Source organism: Protopterus annectens, chromosome 3.part0 (genome assembly GCF_019279795.1).
Source record: "Protopterus annectens isolate FY-2018-M chromosome 3.part0, PAN1.0, whole genome shotgun sequence".
NCBI lineage: Eukaryota > Metazoa > Chordata > Ceratodontiformes > Protopteridae > Protopterus > Protopterus annectens.
Window position 1 is genome coordinate 1,596,271,111 of NC_056731.1, and position 24,448 is coordinate 1,596,295,558.

A 24,448-nucleotide genomic window follows, 5' to 3' on the forward strand; every position below is an offset into this window, starting at 1 on the left:
GATGCCAGTATATACCACGATGGCCACTGAGATGCTTGGAAATTAAATATTCGTGTTGTCCAGATCTGTATTAGAGTGGGTTATCATGGTTTACGGACTGAGTTTTACAAAGGTCTCCTGGAGTGATCATTAGAGTTAGGGGCAAGATGTTAGCTAGTACTAAGATATGGTATTGGTTCTGTTTGATGGGCAAGCTTGCCTCTCTAAGCTTAATTCCATGCAATGCCTCTCCAAGTTACAGGTTACAGTCCTAATACCAGTTTTATAGGTACATTTTACAGTCCAAGCATTTGTGTCTGTAAATGCCTAATTTATACAAACTGAAATCTAACTCCTGAGCCATCTGGTCAATAAATGACAGCACTTAAAGCTCTTTTGAACTGCTTCCCAACTCAGAATGTCCAAGGAAAAACCTTCTGTCATAAGATGGGAGATCTGGTCTTCCTAATGTAAAAACACAACAAAAAGGAACCCTCAAGTGCAATGCAAACAATAAAACAACTTATTTATTTATTTATTGACATTTATTGACATTTGTTAACTGGGTTTGTCCAACTGGGCTTGTGGCCCATTTTCAGTGGAGACCTGAGGAGAAAAGCTCCAGTAGTACATTTTAAACAAGTACAATTTTAAACAATATTGATATAATAGCAGTTATAGCAAAAAGATTCACATATGTTGGGTCAGATACATAAAGTTAAAGTTGCATTAAAAAGAAGCTAAGTAACAATTTTACATTGATATAGTTCAATAGGTCAACAATAAACATTTTTTGTTTGTATAAAATTATGCAAATGCATAGTAGACACATTGGAGAGAGGTGTAATGAGGTACTAAGTATGGTCCTTTTGAGGGTACATAAAGGGAAGGAAGACTAGGTAGGGTCATGGCAAGGGCAGGTTCTGGAATTGAGAAAATAAGCTTTTAGTTCATTTTTAAAGTGTGAGGTGTGGGAGATTGAACGTAAGTCAAGGGGAAGTTTGTTCCAAGCATGGGCAGGGGAGTGTTTGTAGAGTAGTTTTCCTACTGACCTTTTTGGGTGGTAGATATCAAGTAATTGTTGGTTAGAAGTACGGAGGGTCTGGGATGGGATGTAGATGGACACTAAGGAAGATAGAGATGCACAGAAGGAGGGTTTATAAAGAATAGAGTGTAACATATGAAATTGATAAGATAACAGAAATTGGGGAAGTTCAAGCCATTGAAGAGAGTTTAAAGAAATGCAGTGGTGTGAGTTGTATGGGGAGTTAGTAATGAATCTGGCTATTTTATGGTAAGTCTGTTGGAGTTTGTTTAGAGTGGAGGCCTGGATATTGGTAAGAACTGGGGCGGTGTATAACAGGGAGGAGAGGAGGAGTGCCTAAAAAAGTGCCTATTTCCTGGCTAGATCACCTCTGCAAGACATTTTAAATGCAAACAGTTCAATAAACCACACTTACAGGAAAGAGATTTTTTTTTCTGGCAAAAATAACTTAAATTCTCGGAAATGCAGTCAAAACAGTAGCAATCACTTAAACAAAGAAGTGCAAATGCAAAAAAAAATCAAATAAAGTAGCTTATCTTTGCCTGGATGGTACTGGATACAGTAGGAGCACTTCACAATCAACAGACAAGGATGCCAGGTTTTGCTGAGCTCTGTGGAAATGAGCACAGAACAGCACAAATGTGCCTAATTTGTAGCAACTGAAAAGAAACTGAAACAAAAGGTGTCACTAGTAATACAATTTTCAGATTTGTAAACATATGCAGGTTGCAAAATGCCTGTTTTCTAAACTTCTAAGAGAGTGTTCATCTTCTGTCAATGAAAACTCTTACATTATTGTCTACTTATGTGACAGACATGCAACACAGTTCTTTATAAGATGATTACATATGTGAACACATCATACCTCTCAACTTCTTAGCATGAAAGATCTGGACAAAGGTCCCAAAATAGGGAAATATTTTAAATATTGTTCGTATAAACACCGAACGTTGCTTGAAAAACAGAATTTGTCTTAGCATGCATTTTTCTGAAGGACGTGAAGTCTGAAACACAAATATATATCATTATTTAGTGACCTCAGTCCTCAGATCATCCCAGTGATTTGTCAGAAAATCACAAATTTTATGAGGAACAGACCACAAATATCAGGCAAAAATCTGGACATTCTGCGAAAATGTACAGTTGAGAGGTATGGAGTACATCATGAAAATACAACCACAGTTGTATGAACTGCTGCCACCCTATCAAATACTGTGTACTCTAGGAAAAAAAGACACTAATGTGACTTGTCTGTCTTCATAAGGCTTTTAGAGGGCAGGTAAAAAAGTGAGTTTCAAATTTTTGTGGAATACAATCTGCTATGGCTGGTCATAAATTTTCATGCATTATTTCATGCAGTCAACAGATGGCGATCATGAGCTGCCTGGCGTGCAAATACTCCTACAGCTTAGAAGACAGCACAGACCTTCCTCATATACAAGGGTCACAGCAGTGCCCTGAGCTTCTGTAATCAGGCTGGAGCATTGGGAAAGAAAACAGGGATAGCCAGCTCATCATTAACTAGACACTGCATCAAAGTGAAAGAAATGAAGATGATTGCACCCTGGGATCGATGGTACTCTAACAGCTGCTGCCTGTGTTGTCATGTTCGCACTGGGACTATAATCCTAGGGATATGGTACATGGTAAGCGATATGTTTGTTCCTCTGTGCAATAAAGAAGGGTATACACAAATTATGTAACTATTTGCTTAGTTTTTCCCCATATGAGCTATATTTTGCAGGCTTATTTTTTTGTCTTATTGTGTAGTATATAATATTGGTGTTAATACAGAATTTATCCAAATTTAAGGCCGCAGTTACATTGCATTTTTCAGTTTGAAAATGCATGTGTATTAAAGTGATCATGCAGCTGAAATTATGCATAAGTAACTGATGCAAGCTTTGGCATGGTAACAAAATAGCCATATAACATTTTCTTTCCTATAAATGGTTGTTTTTACCCTGCTTTGTTTCACTTAAGCGACTTGTATGTTTGAACTCTTTGAATTCACATTCCTGGAACAGTATGTGTTGCATTCAGACTATTCCTGAAACTAGCCACATAACCTTTTCTTTCCTATAAATGATTGTTTTTACCCTGCTTTGTTTCACTTATGCGACTTGTATGTTTGAACTCTTTGAATTCACATTCCTGGAACAGTATGTGTTGCATTCAGACTATTCCTGAAACTAAGTACCTTTTTAATTCCCAAATCCCTTGAGTAAACTACATTTTGCGATGTTACATCTTATGCATTTCAGGAAAATAATGGACCTGTATTTCCAATACTCCAACTGATAAGATCCAGTTTTTAGGCTTTCCCTTTCATAATCTTTTGCATTAAGTATCAAGTTATGATGCAGAAAGCAGTATTTTTCAGGTTTTTGCCTTCCTTTTCTTTTCCTTCATTTTTATCAGATATGTGCAGCTGACGTCTAACTGAACACCCACTCATTTTATTTCTGGTCTTTCAGAGAAAGCCCAGATAAGAATTAGCTGAAACTGCAAATCAGCAGGAATGTTATCCCCTTCAGACAAACACTCAGGTATAATTATTTGGTATGTGAGTACATCCCTTGTTGCAATACCAGCTAATCTTAGTGCAAATGGAAGCAGTGTAGTACTAACACATTGCTTTTCTTTCTGCATTTATTTAACCTCTGTTGCAGATCTGTAGTAGAAACTGATACATCTAGATACTACATCAAAATTAAGTAATAACCCAGTCCAGCTGTTCCAAATCAGATCAGTTATTGAAACAACATGGCAAAAGCTAGTATTCATAAGTGTTCTTCCAATAGGAATGTGATAATTAATGTGAGTTGGTGTTCTGTTATTTTCTCCTTGTTTAACAGAATGTGGCTAATGTGGTTAGATATGCATTTCAAATAAACATTTTTGCACAAACTGTCATGTACATGGCAAACTATCTGGAAAGTAACAAAAGTGATGTGTCCAAACAAAAATTAAAAATACACATTTCTGCTCATGGAAAAGCCTACATGAAAGAATCAGTATCAGTATTTTAGGTAGTAAGGCTTCTCATGTCACATGCCTAGATTCATAGAGTGATCAAATTTATTCAAATATACATTAAATTACTTTCCTATATGTTCATGTTAATGCGGAGTAGGACCATAGCATATTGTATAGTAATATTCTAAGGCACAAACGAAGCATTTTAACACTACAGTTCTAAAGTATAAAGAATGTGTTTACTGTGTTGCACACAAAGTGTTTTTCTTTTTTGTTTTATGCAAACATTCTTTTTAATAGATTTCTTGTTTTTTGTACTTGGTGTTTTTCTTCCTGCTGTCTGTGACCATCAGTTTCCCCGTTCATGCTAGTGTTTGGGAGAGGCCAGCATTCAGGCAGCCAACAAGGGTTTTCAGCTTGCTCCATCTCTCTATTACTACCACAGCAGCATGGATGAGTGGCTGTCCCACATTTCCAGCACACTGAATCTTCCACACATGTTCCCATCCTAGTGCTACAATGGGGTTTTACGATCCTGAGAATGTACTGCGGCTAAGCATCACTGCAATATAACATTTCTCTAGTGTTTTAACTCAGTAAAGTCTTCCTGCAGGATATTGACTAGAGTAAGCTTGTCCTAACATTGCACACACCTTGTGACAATATACTGCTGAAGAGTGCTTGTCTGAGTACCCATAATGGGTGGGTGCTCATCTCTTGCCCTTTATGTTGCTTTAGCTGAGCCTGTGTTGGGTACCATTTTTACAGTTCACTGAGCTGCCTCCCTTCTGGATAGGTAAGCTAACATCAGCAGCTGACTCCAACATTTGTGGTGAGGTTTTTCAACATCTGAGTCACTAGCTGATGTGAATTCTCCTGGGTCATAGTCAGGGCTTTACCTATGTGGCATGGAACTCCCTGATTAATATTTCTTATAGCTTATGATTCTCAACAGTAGTCTAAAGATCATGCTTTAATAACACTGATCATCTCAGAATGGGTCTTCATTTTACTAGAGGGATGCTAAGGCTGCCATTATTAAAACTTGGCTTCGAATGTGCAGCAGTCATTGACTTAGTTCTTTACATTTGAGTTGGTGAGCGTGGTGTACTGGAGGTGCAACCCTATATATAAAATGTTTCTTGTGTGTTTTTTCTTTCATGGAAGCAAATATTGGTGACTTAAATTCAGGGAGTTATGTCTCTTACTTGCAAATGTGTTCCATTGCCTTGCCACAGTTTTCTCACCATGTATCATATACACATGGTAAACTAAAAACAGACATGGATTATGTTAGTTAAAATTAACTGATAGCAAAAGAGGATGGGGGATAGGTCATCGGGGAGTTTTCATCAGTGGTGCAAAACACAAAATGTTTAAATTAACGTTATGTAAAAAGGCATTTAGAAACTTCAGTTTACCAAGGTATCATGGGAAACATGCAACTTACTAATGAAAAAATATAAATGCTTGAGCACACTGGCCCAAGACTGCAGAAAGATGTATAAATCTTTAGTAATGCAGAAAAGCAAAAAGCCACTGATGTTGGTGTATGACTGGAAACCATGTACTGTTATATGGTTCACAATATATGCTTCAAAGTATGTTATCAGCACTTTGATTATTAAAGAAAGCATTAAATGCAGGACATGGTAATATATACAATGACTAATTATGCTTCTGAGGGACAATTATTGTCATGACTTTTCACAATCATGTGATCTGTGTGCCAGATTACCCCACTGTTTGCTAATTGTTTACTCAAACAAGCACTCTTCAGCAGTACAATATCACAAGGTGTGTGTGTGTGTGTGTGTGTGTGTGTGTGTGTGTGTGTGTGTGTGTGTGTGTGTGTGTGTGTGTGTGTGTGTGTGTGTGTGTGTGTGTGTGAGTGTGATGTTAGGACAGGTTTACTCTAGTCAATATCCTGGAGCAGGACTTTACTGAGTTAAAACACCAGAGAAATGTTATATTGCAATGATGCTTGGCTGCAGTACATTCTCAGGATTATAAAATGGAGACTTGTGGTACAGAGAATAGACATAAAAATGAAACGATTAAGACACTGTAACTCATTACCCAACAACATTGTCTCGGCATGTTCCAGCACTTGGTTCATAGATATATACTAAGCTAACAACCAACATGGCCTTTCTAAGTTTAGCGATGCAACACAACACAACCTAGTTGTGCCCCATGTATCATGGGCATTTATTAGGAGGGGGGAATGTTAGGAAGTTTCTAGGGTTTATGTGTGGGGTTATGGAAGGTTGAGCATTCCTGTCTGCCTGTCTTTATCAGAGCCATGGGGTTAAGTGAATACTAGGCTAAATGCCCTGAAGGACCATTTTAGCCCAAGCCAATAACCTGAGGTCATATGTGAACCCTGTACACTGTGTCAATGAGGTGAAGACTTTAACCATGATGCCAAACCCATCCTTTAGCTATAATACATTATTCACATTTGGATAGTGCTTAGCCTAATTGTATTTTTCATTGTCTTTTCTCCCTCTTCATTTATCTAGTAGTATCATGTACCCTGATACTCCCATATGCAATGCATGTCTTTTTTTACTTTGTGTGATGTATGCAAGTGCAAAGTTCTTTGCCAATCTTCTGAAAGAGATTTTACCTCTTTTTTAATTTGATTGGGCTGACAAGCCTACTAAGATTAAAATTGTGGTGACCCAGGAGTACTGTCTTTAAGTGACTCACTGAAAATATTGCAGTTTGTAAGTGGAAATTGAAGGAATCAAACCTAGGACTACAAGAAGAAACTGACTACTAGACATTCCTAACCCTGTGTGCTAAATTGCCAGACATCATGCAAGTAGAAGAAGGTCTCATATTAATTCAAAGCTCTGTTGAAATTATTCCACTTTAAATGTAGATTATTTGGGAATGGGTAAATGAGGGAATCTTCATTGTTACCATATAAATACATGGCAATGAAATACGCAGATATAACACATTTATATGTGTGTGTACGCCCAGACTGAAAAAGGTATGCACAGTTTGGCATGCAGCAGCTGCTCCAGACTATATTAACACTAAACTGCAAGCCTGAACACACTGGAGCTAAAATATAATGCAGTTGTATTGAAGCATAACTTCTTATGTTGACTCAGCCATAATTTGAAAAGTCCAAGTATCTAAATAACTAGGACTCATGAGTTAGATGTATTGGTGTGACTAGCTCAAGTGGTGAATCCCTATGCATTTTCTCTGTTTTGTCATTCTATATATTTCTATCCATATGTATAAACACAAACACACCATCCATCTTGAGAATCTGGTCACAGAATGTTTTGTAAAAAATAAAATAAAATACATTGAAGATTGACTTGTATCTTTTTTAAACATCTTTATTAAATTATCGCTTAAGACAGGTTTACATACAGTAATGGAAAAGAAAACAAACCATATTACTATTTTCCCATTTGCACACGTTCTACATTACATTTTCTTTCTTTATAACAACTGTTTTTCAGTTCAACATTACATAAATCATTCAATTCATGCCTTTCTTAAACCTCACTCCTCTCCCTTTGAGCATTATTCTGCATGTATTGTCCCAACATATCCCATTGTTTTTTTGGCAACCAGCAGAACTAATCTTAATAAGGCCTTACTATGTTTAGACAGTTCAGATCCAGTGTCCCAGCTCAAAAGAATCATTTCCTTAGTTTCAGCTATTTCCTTCCCCAATATTTCTGACAATAGTACTCTGTAGGGAATTTTTAAAATTTGCCAACTCATTACACTCAAAAAATAAGCTTCAAGTTGCCTGTTTTTTTCTCCATCACACCTCCAACATTTACTATCTACCCAAGGAAAAATTATTTGAAGTCTGTCTGCTTGAAGTATAAAAATACCTATGCAAACACTTCCAAGCAACAATTCTAAACCTTCTGGAATGTATTGCATACTTGGAGCCATACATATGTCTTCCCATTGTTTCATTGTAAATTGCTTTTCCAGTCTTTCTACTCGATCTTTTCTAACCTCCTCTGATTGATCATATTGTAATATTTTATATTCCTATTTCTAACAGCAATGTCTATTCTAGATTTGACTGAGAACTCTACAAGAGCAGGTCTTTCACTTAGAACTCCTCTATCCCTTTCTGTTTGCCTGTACTCTGATATCAATCCCTGATAGGGAAGGGTGTCTCTAACCTGCAGTTCATCCTTCTTGGCCTCATACCACTCTATTACCTTTACTTCTCTAGTTATTTGCTCCTAGTATCTTGGTTCCTTTGTCACTTTTCTCCAGTAAATTCCAGCCCCCCCCTTTTGCCTATTTTCTTCACCCCTACTTGCAGTCATCCCTATTGGCAAAATCTATTTCTCCATTTCTGTGTTGGCTTAGTTCTTAGAATACTTTCTGCAACTTTATGAATATAATATTTTGTATGGTGGTTATCATTTTACTTAAGGATCTGCATTCAAAATCCCACTCTCTTTATTTCTTGAACCCCCCCCCCCGTACTTCATCATCATTCCTTTCCACTTTGAATTATAACATTCTGCTTGTATATGAGCCTTAACAGTGTGGCTTTAAAATAGAATTTCAAATTGAGTAATCCTTAACCACCTTGTTCTATGAGGAGCATCATTTTATCCACTTAACTCTTGCCCTCTTCCCCTCCTAAATAAATTCCTTCAACTTTTTATTAATTATTGTCCACAACTTCTCTGGTTGATAAAATATACCTGACTTGTATATAAAACTAAAGGGACTAAAATATGTTCTGTGCTTGTGTCTTACTATCCATATCAATAACTGCCATAGCACGTCTTTTTAATCTGTATTCCTAAATACTTCATCTTATCATGTCCACATAAATATGGGTATTGCTGAAAAAAGCCACAACTGGGTACATCATTTGCAATATAAAATCAATGAAGATAAATCACTGACTCATATCTTAATGATTTGGTATTTGACCAGATCGGCTTCAGTCACAGTAAATAGTTAACACAAATGAAATTTATGTGAGATAAATAACTTTGAGTGTTTATTGCTTTATTATTTTTTATGGTACCTTTATGTTTCAGAACTTGTTAGAAGTTTTAAATAAAGGAAACTGATGTCCATATTTCAAATGACATCTATGGTTCTGAGGTTTGTACTAGTTCTAATCTGATGATGTTCCTTACAATTTATCCAGTACAGTGTAAAGCCAGCCATCAGGACACTTTTTTATGATTTTTCCAACACATCTTATAGTGTAGATTAAGTACTTGTTTTGGAGAAAACAGACATTTTCTCCTCAATGTTTAATGAGCTGCAGTGATTCTCAGAATCTCTCAGAGGGATAGCTTTGCACCACACAGACACTCTGCAGGATTGCATGGTATTGCATCACAGAAGGACAGTAACATTGCACATCTTTGGACCATATACAGATTTCAAGATCACTTGGCTTTGCACCACACATGCACTGCAGGACTGCATTGACTTTATACAAGCCATTGACTGCTGGATTGCTTGGCTATGCACCACACATGCACTGCAGTACTGCGCAGCTTTGCACAAGCTAAATTGGATGGCTTTGCACCACACATAGAATGTAAGACTACATTGCTTTGCAACAGGTGTTGATTGCAGGATTGCATGGCTTTGCAACAGGCGTAGACTACAAGATTGCATGGCTGTGCACCACACATACACTGCAGGACTGCGTAGCTTTGCACAAGCCATAGACTCTGGGAATTGTATGGCTCTGTACCACATGTAGAATGTAAGCTTGCATAGCTTGTAACAGGCATAGACTGCAGGATTGCATAGCTTTGTATCACACAGAGACTGCTGGATTATCACAGAGATTGCACATTAATCACCCAAACTGTAAACTGTACTCGAAAATAAATGTGAATCAGTATTCAACCTCTAAAACAAAAGAGAATTATGGGTATGTTAAAAAGGATATTTAAAATAAACTTTTAAGATGACATTCTACTATTTTTAATATATTTTTGAAGGTCTGCTGTGTTTCTCATGCCAGATGCTCTGGCCTCATTATCTGTCATCTGGTGCTGTTTTTGTTTAAGCCCTGCAGACTGTCAATCTCCACTGTCAGCCCTCTGTAGTCCCATTTATTTCTCTCCATTCATTTCCTGATCAGGATGATAGCCCAAGCCCATTTGTACATACACATGAGGCATCTACCCCCCCCCCCCCCCAGCCTGGCCTCTCCCTATTGCAATGCTGACTTCTGTCATAGATCTTCTAGGGAGACACATGGTTACTTCCAGACATGATGGTCCCTGTAGCTTCATATGCAGCATGATCATCAGGCTGATTCATAGTGCTGCATTCTATACCTCTAATACTCATGTTGTCGTCAGCAATATAGCAGGCCAGACCGGAAGACTACCTAGCTCTCCCTCTAGATGAACTGGTCTTAGCTGTTCACTTGCACTGTCCTCATCCAGCTTTTTCAGATTTCTATGTTGCTAATTGAACAAAGGTTGTATGGGGCACATTTGGGGCTTTATCCCTCTATGCCACAGAGTTTGGTCACTCAGTGCTCCTTTTTGAGGTTCTTCCTGGGATGTGTGTGTGTGTGTGTGTGTGTGTGTGTGTGTGTGTGTGTGTGTGTGTGTGTGTGTGTGTGTGTGTGTGTGTGTGTGTGTGTATGTGTGTGTGTGTGTGTGTGTGTGTGTGTGTGTGTCTGCGAGCACGATTCAATTTGTTTGCATATACTTCTGAGCTCCTCTATAGAGTTTAGCTAATTTTTGTTTATGAGTTTTTCAAATGTCCAAGCATTACTGTCCCTCTTCTGAATTCATTCTCCTTGTAGGTGGATGTAGGGTGAGTGATGCACGCACTGATGTAATCATTGGTGAGAAGCTATAGGTATGTTACTTGCATCTTTGTTTCACAGGTACTGAAACTGTTTTCCTTTTACCTGTTATTCTGAGCTTATGCAAACCTTATTATAATGTGCTGTATGCAGAAATGAAACTGTCACGTGAGTCCCACCAGCAAAGACATGACTACTATAAGAATTTTTTTATGCATACCATGTATAAACTGCTATGTGGCAATGGTAGACATGTTCATCTCAGCCTTGAAGGCTCGTTCATTCTCCCCTTTAAAATCCTCCGATGTTTTCCTAACCCAGATGCCAGATATTGTAAGATGTATTCCCTCACATTGCAGTGTTGCACTCTTTTAATACCATACAGCAGGTGTAAGCTAGATAGTACAAAATAAAGATGATATATCATTGGCTGTCACTTTCTTGAAGGCTGTGCTTTTGATCCAATTGATAGCAAGAATAAATAAAATACATATCACAGAGATAGTGATTTGTTCAACGAGATACAGTAAACTGCTGGAATCTTCTGGTTTGTAATACTATACTGTAATGATTCATTTAATATCCAGCCTCTTGAGAAATCACTTATAGCAATGAACATATTCTCTGTAATGGGAAAATGGCATTTTACTCACAGAAACCTTAGTAAAGAACACTGCTTGTAAATCAACACAGGTATTCCTTTGACATTCAGGCAGTCACCAATCATTCTTGTCTCACTTTTGTGATGTCACAGAGACATTCAGACATCTCCTAACTTTCCCAATATAACATTTCTTGATATTTGTAGAAATAGTTCATAAATGTTGATAAACACAAACAAACTTGTTAAAAAAGATTACAAAGGTTATATGCTCCTATAGACAAATATTAATTCAAGAATCAGTGCATAATATGATATAGAAATAAATCACAGTGCAAAAACATTTAAAAAGGAATAACATCCAGAAAAATGTATACTCTTAGCAACAGTTATATAGATCGAATAAATGTCGGTTTCAGCACTGTGCTAATGAATCATGTATTTTGTGTGATTCAGTAAGAGGATAAAAGGTGATGTTTTAGAGGCCATGTTGGGTACGCTGTAAACACAAACTATCACATTGCTTAGTAATATGATCATGTTTAGAAACCACACAAAATACTGAAGATGTTCATAGAGATTTTCCATTACCCGGATTTGGTTGCAGGTATAGGTATACACTGTATTAGGCTGTACTGGTGAAGGGAGCTGTCCAACATTTCAGCATGTAACATAATACAAGGATCTGAAATGTTCCACCATCTGTCATGTAGCCTTACACACCAATAGAAGTGTCCTCTGGGAATAGCATATCAGCATTCAGTTAAACTGGCTTGCTAAAGACACAGATGCAAACACATTTCTTCAAAACAGATCTAACTGTGAGAGCTGTATCATTCCATGACAGCAGGCTGATGAGTTTACAGAAACACCATACTAGAATTATGTTAATGTGAATAGCAATATGATCCTAAAGCTCCCAAAGCATTTGTTGGGAGTGAAAAAAAACAAGCTGTAGTGCAACAAATGCAATTATTTAAAATTTAGCATCACTGATACACATTAACATCTCTCAAGTAATCTTTGCACTATGGTCAGTTTAATGCTGGATATGTACAATAAATGATTGTGTTTCTGAAATAAACAATGCAGCAGTGCAGGTATAAGTTGTATGACAGAGAAGAGGTGAATGCTAACACCTAATGAAGTGTTGCATGCCGGGAGAAACCTGCCTGCACCAAGAGTATTCTTCATCACCCCTCAGTTCGAATAGTTTTATGAAGCTAGTAGGTGGGGTGTGCTGGTCCTTGATAGAGAGTTCCTTAAGAGGAGTGCCCTGTGGGTATTGCCAGAGGCCACTCAAACTAGGGGTATGACAGTGGCATGTTTATTATAGAAAAAAAACACATCAAAATATATAATGACTGCATGCAAGTACTTATTAACTTAACTACAAGTAACTGTGGGATAATATTCTGGACTTTTTTGGCAATGCACTGATTAGCTTCACAGTGATAAAAAAGCTGTCATCTGCAAACAGAAGAACAAACTTTAGTATATTTCTCACCATATTTTAACAGGCTGTGCATGGTTAACTTTATCTCATAAGCTCATAGTTATTTACTAGGCTATCAGTATACAGACTATTACAAGCCCAGCCTAACCAATTACCAAGGGCCATAATCAAGGTATGTACTGTGTATGTGGTTTACCACAAAAATGTCTATAAACCATTTTGTGAAATTCAGCCTGGAATTGATTGATTATCAGTTTATACATAAAAAAGAACAGGCTTTAAAGTAATAGCATATTGGTAATACATATAAAACCTGTAAAGAGATCTGGAGTCAGTCCCTTTTTTGAAGAAAGATAATTTAGAATTGGATTATTTATTTATTTATTCATTTACTTATTTATTTTGCAGAAAGAGAATTTAGAACTGTATTTATTTTGTTTTTAGATATAAAATTATTTAGATGAAGGGATTGGTCTAAATACTTGGAGTCATGACAATCCTGTATTAGAATTATGGTTTGTCCTGAAGCACCTTCCCTGTATAAAACCAGATTGGATTTGGAAATACTGGAGTTCCCACCAATGGGTGACCTTTAATTATCCTATATCTTTGAGGTAAAGACCTTAACTATTATGCCAAACCCTCCCCCTAGACCTTAACCATTAAAGCCAACCCTCTCCTCCAAATGCATTTAAAGTTCCATGACCGGGAATTAAAGCCAGGCCAAGGTGGTGAGAGTACCAAATCCTAGTCACTAGACCTTGCTTTTGGATAACCATAGAAGGGCTTAAACCTACAATCTTCTTATTTGAAGTCAGATGCTTTATACATTAGGCCACATAGCCTACCCTTTCAAACCATTAGTTAAGTCTGTTGTACATAATTTGCTCAAAATGAGCAAGAGACCCTCTTTTTGTAATTTGTGTTTATGTCATTGCAAATAAAGCAGAGCAGCTAATTCATATTATTGAAATAAAAAGGGAACACGATAGTCATAAAAGTAGCAGTAAAAAAGATGATTGTCATTTCTAGGCAACACGTAATAGTTGGGGTATGGTTATAATGTGTCATACGGGTTAGTCCACTGTGGCTACTTTCCTTGGCTGCCTTAATATGCATGCTTACTTTTCTGCTAATGCAGATGGGTTTTTCATTGCATGCTTCTTGAAGCTAAGAATACATATCATTTAAAAAGCAGTCACTTATGCTGTTTAAGTGTCTTGCCATGTCTTTCTAACAGTGGAACAAGGATTGCATTTAAGTTTTTCCACTAGAAGGTGGAATAGATTTTTTACTGGTCTGATTAAAGCTGATATTAGCTATGTGTTGCTCAGCATGAATCTATTGTTATATCAATGTGTAGTTCTTAGCAGTAGATAGTATCTTCTTCAGTCTTTTTTGGAGTACCACAGAACAGAGCTAACCTAAGACAGAGCGTGCTTTGCATCTGTCTCATTCTTATGTTACTCCCCACTACGGTACGTATTCTAAGTTGTTTCTGAAATGGGATTGCTCATGACAGAGTCACTGAGGCTACTGTCTTTTATCATTACTGAAACCCCTAGTCAATGCAAGCGTTTGTTTTTACAGTACAAAAATATTTGCTTATAACCTCCATTGTTTTATTAGAATTTAGACAAATACATTTATCAGTATTTCACATACTTATCTTTCTGAGACTTGAATGTCCTGTTAAAGAAAATCTTAAATAAACAGGATCATTTACATATATGTATTTCAGTTGTGGAACTACCAAAAAATTAATTTTTTATTTGAAAAATAGATGCTGGTAGCTATGGTACAATAAAGATGGAACTAAAGAGAGTCTGTTTTAATTTTTGTATATGCCACATTGCTCTGTTACTTTCTTGCTACAAAGCTGCATTGTTGTTTTATCATTTACCAAAATCCCATCCTTAGCACACTGCCTTGTATTACAGTGTAACGTATACTGTGCACAATAGATTAGTTATCATAAACTAGTTTTTTTATCTTAGATAAAGCAAAGATACAATTACGAATTCTCCAGTTTCATACCTGTTGTTAATTATACAGGTTTTGCTAGTAATATATCACTTGCATTTTTAAGATAAACAATGCAGCTGTCATATGGTGATCAATGTTTGTATTACACTAAAATAACTGGTGTACAGCAGAGTAACAGTATGGATTATAAATTCGACAGTGCCCTTAGCAATGAACATAAGATTGGTGCTTGGGGAGTGTTACTAAGTTGCACAGCAGTTTAATACGTAATGCATTACATTGTAATTATGCTTCAAGTACTGCAGACTCATAAACTAGGGCACGTGAAAAGGCAGTGCTGTGCAACCTGCATTGTAGTTATACTCCACATACTTGGGGGTGTATGCAGAAGTATAAAGGTACACAGCACTGTGCACTCTACTATTTAATAGTGAGACAGTCACTTTGGGAGGAGAATATTATGTGGAATCTGCCCAGAACTGCAGCACTGTGTGCCTCCCACTCAAAGAATGTATATAGACACACACACACACACACACACACAACATACAATATAGCATCACTAGGTATCCTACAAGGTTATAGTGTAGAAGTGGTTGGACGTTCATTTACGGAGATGTAAGATGCACAACAGAGCAGCACTGTAACAGAGCACAAGGTAATTGGGGAAGTTACTGTTTACTGTGAGCATATCAATGTATCTATGTACATTATATGACAAAAGTGGCATAATACTTGGGGAAATGTATAACATTACATTTGGAGCAAGCCCAACAATGTTCTGTGCCCTGCACTGCAGCACTGTAGCTCTGTTTATTGTATGCATTAATTGTGTACAAGGTGGTCAGGGTGTATAACATTACACAAAGAGCATGGTTCAGCACATCAGTACTATGTATTACAACATCACAGCAGTGTGGCTGTATGCATTGTATTCATTAATCCTGTATAAGGTACTCAGGATGTATATCACTACACAGCTAATACAGCAGCACAACACTAAAGTCTACCCTGCATCACAGTATTGCAGCTCTGTGCACATTATATATTAATAGTATATAAGGTATTCAAGATGTATAATTCTGCACTGAGAATATGCACAGAAGTACATTGTGCCATACATAACAGCAGTGTAGCTCCATACACTGAATGTAGTGATACTTCATGATGTAAATAACACCACATGCAAGGCTGATTTGTCTTATCTACTGCAGCAGTATCACCCTATGTGCTCTGGATTAATACTGAAGAAAGTACATGGGACTTACACCACCTCACCATGAGCACAGCAGCAGAAATACTTTTTCCTCTACATTACCATGCAGCAGCTCTCAGCACATACATATTAATGCTAAACAGTGTATTTGTGATGTGTAACACCATACTGGCAGCATAAGACAATAGCACTATGTAATCTATATCACAGCCTTGTCATTCTATGCACTATTTGTATTAATCCTTCTTAAGACATACAGCAAACACCACTCTAGAAGCATTATACAGCAGTAGTCTGTATAGCTCTGGGCACTACATGGTTTAATACTACACAAGGTACTCAGAATGTGTTATACTACATGGTTAACTCTGCACTGCAGAATTCTGCATCACAGTGGTGTAGCTCTGTGCACTGTTTACATTAATACTGCACAAGGCATTTAGGGATGGTTAACACATGACAGGGAGCACAGCACAGCAATATTCTACCCCTTACATCGCAACACAGTAAAAATGTGTACTGCATGCATTAATGCAGCACAGGGTATCAGACCACACTGGGAGAACAGAGCAGCAGTAGTCTGTGTCGTGTCCTTCAGCACTGTAATGCACACTTTTATTCATTACTACCTGGGAACACAGATGTGTAACTCTGTGCAGTATATGTATTAACGGTGCACAAGTTGTTCAGGAATGCATAAAACCGCACAGGGTGCACAGTACAGTAATATTAAGACTGTCCAATATCACAGCAGTGCTCAAGGTACTTGGGAGATTCATAAGTATTAATATAGAGATGCAGGGCAGGCCAACACTATATGCACTATAACTGTATAGCTGTAATTGGACAGTCATCTGAGAACAGATTCAGTGAAGCCTTTTAGATTGACACTGATAGAACAAATGGATAACTCACAGAAGGTATAACTCACAACAAGGTTTGATAATCTTGGAGTCAATTACTTTTGGCTGGATGCCATAGGTGGTTATGAAAGCTTTTCTCCATGCAGAACAAACTTCTGTAATTTGCCAGTTAAATCTACCAGTGAAAGCAGCTTCACTGAAATAAGCTATATTCATGTATGGCATGAAATGTGTGAGGAGGGCAGTTTAAAACATGAATACAAAATGTAACTGTTCATAAGTAAGCCCTTGGCTAGCTGCACTTGTGGGCTATTTTAAGGATAGTCAATTTCCCCTTTCAGAGGTAAGAATCAAACCCTGTACATTCTGTCTCTGAGGTAAATACATTAACTATTATACAAACCCCCAAGCCATCAATATCTTTTGAGTATTCTTCCTTCTCTGAGGTGCAGCAATGTTAGACTTATTATCTATCTGTGTGTATGTGTGTGTGTGTGTGTATGTGTCTATATATATTATATATATGTGTGTGTGTGTGTGTGTGTGTGAGTATATATATATATATATATATATATATATATATATATGGTTTACCATCATAAGGTTGAGCACACAGTGCTCAAACCTGTATATGTGTGAATTTTATTAGCGAATCCTGCCATGCCAAATGGTTGGAATGTCACAAAAACACTGAAATCGACATTTCTGACTGCTCTACTTCCAAAAATGATTGCTATGATAAATGATTTGGGTCAAAAAGGGGACAGTATTTTGTGATTCACAAGATCTGCATTCGCAATTGTGGGATGTTGCCACACTCCTTTTGGACATATGTGCTCGACCATCCACCGGTTGACCTTATGATGGTAAACCTATGTGTATGTATATGTGTATATATATATATATATATATATATATATATATATATATATATATATATATATATGCACACACACATACATACATGCATACATACGTACATACACATGTTTTTATTTATTTATATATAAATATATATTTGCCTGACACTCTGTTGAATAGAAATTTTGTTTGACATTGTGCTCAGCTCTTGAAGTACATAGGAAACACTTAATTATAAATGCTTTATTTGTCAAATGCCAGAGCTTCAACTGTATGTGAGTATAATAAGTTAGGAATGGTGTGTGTGTGTGTGTGTGTGTGTGTGTGTGTGTGTGTGTGTGTGTGTGTGTGTGTGTGTGTGTGTGTGTGTGTGTGTGTGTGTGTGTGTGTGTGTGTGTGTGTGCATATTTGGGTGTGTGTGAGTCTACATACACATGCAAGTTTGTGTGTGTCTATATGCGGGAGGGAGAGAGAGAGAGAGAGACAGTGTTTGCAGGTTAGGGTTAGAGTAATGGCTAGGTAATGAGCTAGATGGTGCATGTATGTGTGCAAGTGTTGCATGGTTAAGGTTTGAGTAAGGGCTAATTTAGTGAATAGGTTCAGTGGTGTTTGTTTTTGATAGTGTGTATATGTATGTCCTACTGTCTTGCATTGTGGTACTATTAGGAAAAGGGTTTTCTATAAGTTAATTTGCAGGATTAGAGTTAGGGTAAGCATCATGGTCTGGACTAGAGTTAGCATATATGGTTAAGGTGAGATGGGGGTAGCCACAAGGCTTGTTCATTGTCTAGAGATCAGAAAGGTAAAGCCTTTCAGCCATGTGTAAAACTCACAGTGCTCATTGCCAGCAATTTGCCATTGTTCCTCTCTGTGGCTTTCTTCAGGATTAAGTACTTATTACTTCAAGCTGACCTCTTGGCTGTTGTTGACACCTTTGTCTCTTTTCAGTAGACTACTGAAATGTCCTGTATCTGAGACTCCTTAGCACTGAGACTAATCATCTGCAAATGGTGCAGAATTTTGGAGCTAGGCTACTAACTGATGCATCCCCTTACCAACATATCACACCTATTCTATACGGCCTACACTGGCTTTCTCTCTGATATAGAATAACCAAAAACAGCACCCCCCTCAAAAAAAAAAAACTTCGTCACTGCCTGTTTTCTGTAATTCTCCTTCAAGCAAAACAAGAACACAGGAAATAAATGCTCAAGATCTCTTTTAAAATAAATATTTTCTTCAGTTTGAAGAAGTCTTTTACTGAATAAAGATGAAAGTGCTTATTTTAAATAAGATGTATCAAACATTTCTTTCCTGTGTTTTTATTGTGATACATAACAATGTTTAAAGTCTTAATGTTAACCTACATGTTCATTCATGACTTGGGTCTCTCTTACCTGAAGGAACTGTTAGTGCCATAGTGACCCTCACAGGCTTTGCATTCAGCTTCCTGTAATTCTCCTACAGACAAAATAAGAATACAGGAAGAGGTCAGCTTGAAGTAACAAGTACTTAATCCTGAAGAAAGTCACAGATATATACAATGGCAAATTGGTGGCAATGAGGACTGTGAGTTCACACATAACTGCAAGGATTTACCTTTTTGATCTGTAGTAGTTCAATGGGTGCTCCTTGAGATGGGTGCTCTTTGAGACATCTGGCATTGGATCATTTGCTTTTTAGGCCACCCCTCCTATGGAATTTATTACTTCAGTGTCTTCAGGAATGTCCTTTTTGGCTGGCTTCTGCAGGTCACTTAAAGCTTACTTATTTGAACTAGCCATGGACAGTATGGGATAATCTGCTTTTATTTATTTATTTTTATTTTATTTATAGTTTGCCAGGATAGTCCATTGGGCCACAAGGAGCCCATTTTTAATGGAGTCCTGAAAGAAAAGCTCCAGAAAGATATCTTCTTCTTCTTCTTTTGGCTGCTCCCATTAGAGGTCGCCACAGCAGATAAACTGTTTCCATTTCTTCCTGTCCTCTGCATCATGCTCTGTCACATCAACCACCTGCATGTCCTTTCTCACCACATCCATAAACCTTATCTTAGGCTTCCCTCTTTTCCTGTTACCTGGCAGCTTCATCCTTAGCATCTTTTTCCCAATATACTCTGCATCCCTCCTCAGCACATGTCCAAACCAACATAATTTTGCCTCTCTGGCTTTGTCTCCAAACCTTCCAACCTGGGCTGAGCCTCTAATATACTTATTCCTAATCCTGTCCATCCTTGTCACACCCAGTGCAAATCTTAACATCTTCAACTCTGCCATGTCAAGCTCTGACTCCTGCCTTTTTTGTCAATGCCACTGTCTCCAACCCATATAACATAGCTGGTCTCACTACCCTCTTGTAGACCTTCCCTTTCACTCTTACTGGTACTCGTCTGTCACAAATCACTCCTAACACTCTTCTCCACCCACTCCATCCTGCCTTTACTCTCTTCTTCACCTCTATTCCACACTCACCATTGCTCTGAACTGTTGATCCCAAGTACTTAAACTCATCCACCTTCACCACCTCTACTCCCTGCGTCCTCACCATTCCTCTATCCTCCCTCTCATTCACATACATATATTCTGTCTTAGTCCTGCTGACCTTCATTCCTCTTCTCTCTAGAGCATATCTCCACCTCTCCAGGGTCTCCTCCACATGTTCCCTACTCTCACTACAGATCACAATGTCATCTGCAAACATCATAGTCCACGGGGACTCCTGTCTGATCTTGTCTGTCAACCTGTCCATCCCCATTGCAAATAAGAAAGGGCTCAGAGCTGATCCTTGATGTAATCCCACCTCCACCCTAAATGAATCTGTCACTCCCAACGCAGACCTCACCGCTGTCACACTAACCTCGTACATATCCTGATTAACTCTTACATACTTCTCTGACACTACCGACTTCCTCATACAATACCACAACTCCTCTCTAGGCACCCTGTCATATGCTTTCTCTAAATCCACAAAGACACAATGCAACTCCCTCTGACCTTCTCTGTACTTTTCCATCAATACTCTCAGAGCAAACATCACATCTGTAGTGCTCTTTCCTGGCAGGAAACCATAGTGCTAATCATCACCTCCCTTCTTAACCTAGCTTTCACTACTCTTTCCCATAACTTCATGCTGTGACTGATCAGTGTAATCCCTCTGCAGTTACTACAGCTCTGCACATCACCCTTATTCTTAAAAATCGGTACCAGAACACTTTTTCTCCATTCCTCAGTCATCCTCGCACTTTCCAAGATTTCATTAAACAATCTAGTTAAAAACTCCACTGCCATTTTACCTAAACACCTCCATGCTTCCACAGGTATGTCATCTGGACCAACAGCCTTTCCGTTCTTCATCCTCTTCATAGCTATCCTTACTTCCTCCTTGCTAATCCACTGCACTTCATGATTCCCTATTCGCACATCATCCAACCTTCTCTCCCTCTCATTCTCTTCATTCATCAACCCCTCAAAGTACTCTTTCCATCTGCTCAACACACTCTCCTCACTTGTGAGTATGTTTCCCTCATTATCCTTTATCACCCTTACCTGCTGCACTAGCTCGGTCCCTCTGTCTAGCCAATCGGTACAGGTCCTTTTCTCCCTCCTTAGTGTCCAACCTTTTATACAACTCTTCATATGCCTTATCCTTAGCCTTCACCACCTCTCTCTTTGCCATGCACCTCATCTCCTTATACTCTTGTCTACTTTCTTGCTCCAGAAAGATATAAAATTTACAAATTGCAAAATTACAGACTTATAAAATTATAATATGAAAGTCAGAGAAATGGAAGATGATAAGAGTTGCAGTAATTAAAAAAAATTACAAACAAATTATAATATGAAAGTTAGAATAAATTGAAAGATAATAAAAGTTGTAGTAAGTTGTCATTTGAGGGAGCAAGTTAGTACAGTATATGGAAAAAAATCCTTTACAAACAAATTTACCAGAACTTCACCAAATATAAAAATCCATGAGCCAGATTGGCTAAAACGAATAACCTTTAATGCAAATAAAACAATAAAATAATAAAATAAATGGTCCCTCAATAGTAAGTCCGAATAGTATCCATATGTTTATTACATGTGGATACTCAATAATTGTGAATTATTCATGGAAGATGTATGAAGGTTGGGATTTCACTTGGACCAATATGTTAAATAATATAAATAGATTTTTGAGTAATGTTTATGTGAGAATCATGACTGACATGTGGAAGCTGAATATGCCACCTGGACTAAGGTATTTAGTGATATAATTGGATTTCCAATGAGTATAAATATCATTCTACCCATCAGCCATATGGTGCAGGTTTCAAAACAGGAAGAATGCGACTTTTCAATTAATCTTTATAGCCTTATTGTCCATTGCCTTTTACTAACGGAACACTAAACATGACTATATCAATTAGAAAATATGAAGACATATAACTTGCTAGTAAACAGCTGACTATGACTTTCTGTCAGTTTTGCAGTTTCCCTTGATTTCCCATGTATAATTTGTATATTAATGAAAGGAAATAGTCTTTTTTGATTATAAGATGGGAAAGTGAAATTATGAACTAGCTTTGGCCATATACCGTGTTCTGAAGCAAGCATTTGCGAACTTGGATAAATAAATTCGCTATTACATTCACTTGTTCATCAATATAAAAGAGTTATTTTGCTATTAATACTTGGTGGCAAAAGGAGATATATCTCTATTTTGCGTTTTGCAATGGAAGGGGGAGCCTCCGATTTTATGCCTGTTACAAAGCAGTGACTTGATTAGTAAGCAAGTGCCTAAATAAATTTGACTTGATTAGTAAGCAAATGCTCAAATAAATTTATCTGTGAGTTCTATCAGCAAAAGGAGATGTTTTGTTCTCTTGCATTTCGCAATGAAGGGGGAGACTTGGATTTAATGTTTTTTTACATGATCGAATAAATTGGACTGGATTCTTATTATATTTTAAAAGAAATATGATCCTCAATAAACAAATACCATCTTATAATACTATCATTATTTTTAAGAAAAATATAGGTTAATAATAAATTTGGATGACTCGCATTAAATCATAGACAAGGTCCAATCAGAAGGAGCAATAGAACACCTCATTTGCATATTTTTGAAAAAGGCAGGAAACGGAAATTCCGGTGCCAGAATATGCTAATTTGATGTATGAACATGAGTTGTGATTGGCAGTTAATACATATCCTATAAACGATGATTGGTTAATCAAGGAATGAATCTACTATAAAAGAATTGCAGGTCCCAATCTATTTATAATGATCTGAGGAAGACAACAGTCGAAAGCTCTTATCGGACTTACTATTGAGGGAACATTTATTTTATTATTTTATTGTTTTATTCGCATTAAAGGTTATTCATTTTAGCCAATCCGGCTCATGGATTTTTATATTTGGTGAAGTTCTGGTGGATTTTGCTGTCTTTTTTGTCTTTCTTGTTTGTTTCCTTGAGACAGACCACCTTCAGCGTTGGGAGTTTATTTATTTACTTACAAACAAATTTAGATATTAGCAAAATATTCTAATTCTGAGAGTTATTAATAGGACTTTTTAGGCTAAATGAGACTATTAGCAGATGTATTGGCTATAGAAAGAACTATAGTTAAGGAAATTATGTAGGATGGGAGCAATAACATTCCCATTGTGAGGTTAGGTGCGAGTGAAGTAAAGTTTTGAAGGCGGAGAGACTGTTAGTGGTACGGATAAGGGGTGGAAGAGAATTCCAGTGGCATGCTAAACAGAAGGATAGAAGATGTTTGCCGAGGGGGGGGTGGGTTTATGTAGTTCTATTAGATTTTGGAAGTTGGATCGTAGACATCTGTTAGGAAGATGCATTTGGAAGGTAGAGGCAATGGGGGGACAAAGAGAGGGATTGAAAATAAGTTTGTGTGCTTGGATAAGTTGCATATAGATAAGGTAATTGGGTAATTCAAGCCAGTTCAGTTGGCGCAGGGAAATACAGTGATGGGTACTGGATCTGTGGCCTATTGCAAATTTTGAAATTTTATAGTAACAGGAGGAGAGCTTTGACTTGAGGAAGGAGTGCAGATTTGTAAGGATAGGGGACCATACAGGAGGGAAGGGATGAGGTAGGTATTAGCAAGAACAAGTCTGGTGGAGGGAGAGATGAAACGGTTGTGGCAGTAGAGCATGCCAAGCTTCTTATGAGTATTTTTGATATTTAGTTGTAGATGGCTATCAAATTTTAGCTGATCATCAATGAGAATTCCTAATAGTTTACCAGTAGAGACTATTTCAAAAGGTGTGTTGTTTTTGCTGGTGGTAGAGAATGTGTTTTTGTCTAGGGTGGTAGTTTTGGAAGGGATAAATATCATTAGTTTAGTCTTGTTTACATTTAGTGCTAGATGGTTACCTAGCATCCATTTTTCAGTAGAAAAGAAGGCATCTTGGGTTAATTTTATTAATGGAGAAGTGGAAGTGGCAGAGCAGACTATTGTCGAGTCATCGACATATTGGATGAGGTTATTGTTAGGGATGGCATGATAGAAGTCATTAATGAAGATACTGAATAGAAGAGGAACTAGAATTGAGCCCTGGGTCACACCTGTGGGAGTATTTAGGAATGGGGAAGTAGCTTTTTTCCACTTAACTGCTTGTTGCCTATTTGATAGATAACTGGTGAACC

At 37.4% G+C, this 24,448-nt stretch overlaps 1 protein-coding gene across 1 annotated transcript in view; it reads left to right on the forward strand.

The window, feature by feature from the left end:
- The first annotated feature begins 2,427 nt into the window (after positions 1–2,427).
- LAPTM4B (lysosomal protein transmembrane 4 beta) overlaps positions 2,428–24,448 on the forward strand; it is an 813,365-nt gene continuing 791,344 nt past the window's right edge. The window contains exon 1 of the mRNA XM_044065632.1: positions 2,428–2,670. Coding sequence (XP_043921567.1) covers positions 2,572–2,670 — 99 coding nt within the window. The 5' untranslated portion in view covers positions 2,428–2,571. The remainder of the gene's footprint in view (positions 2,671–24,448) is intronic.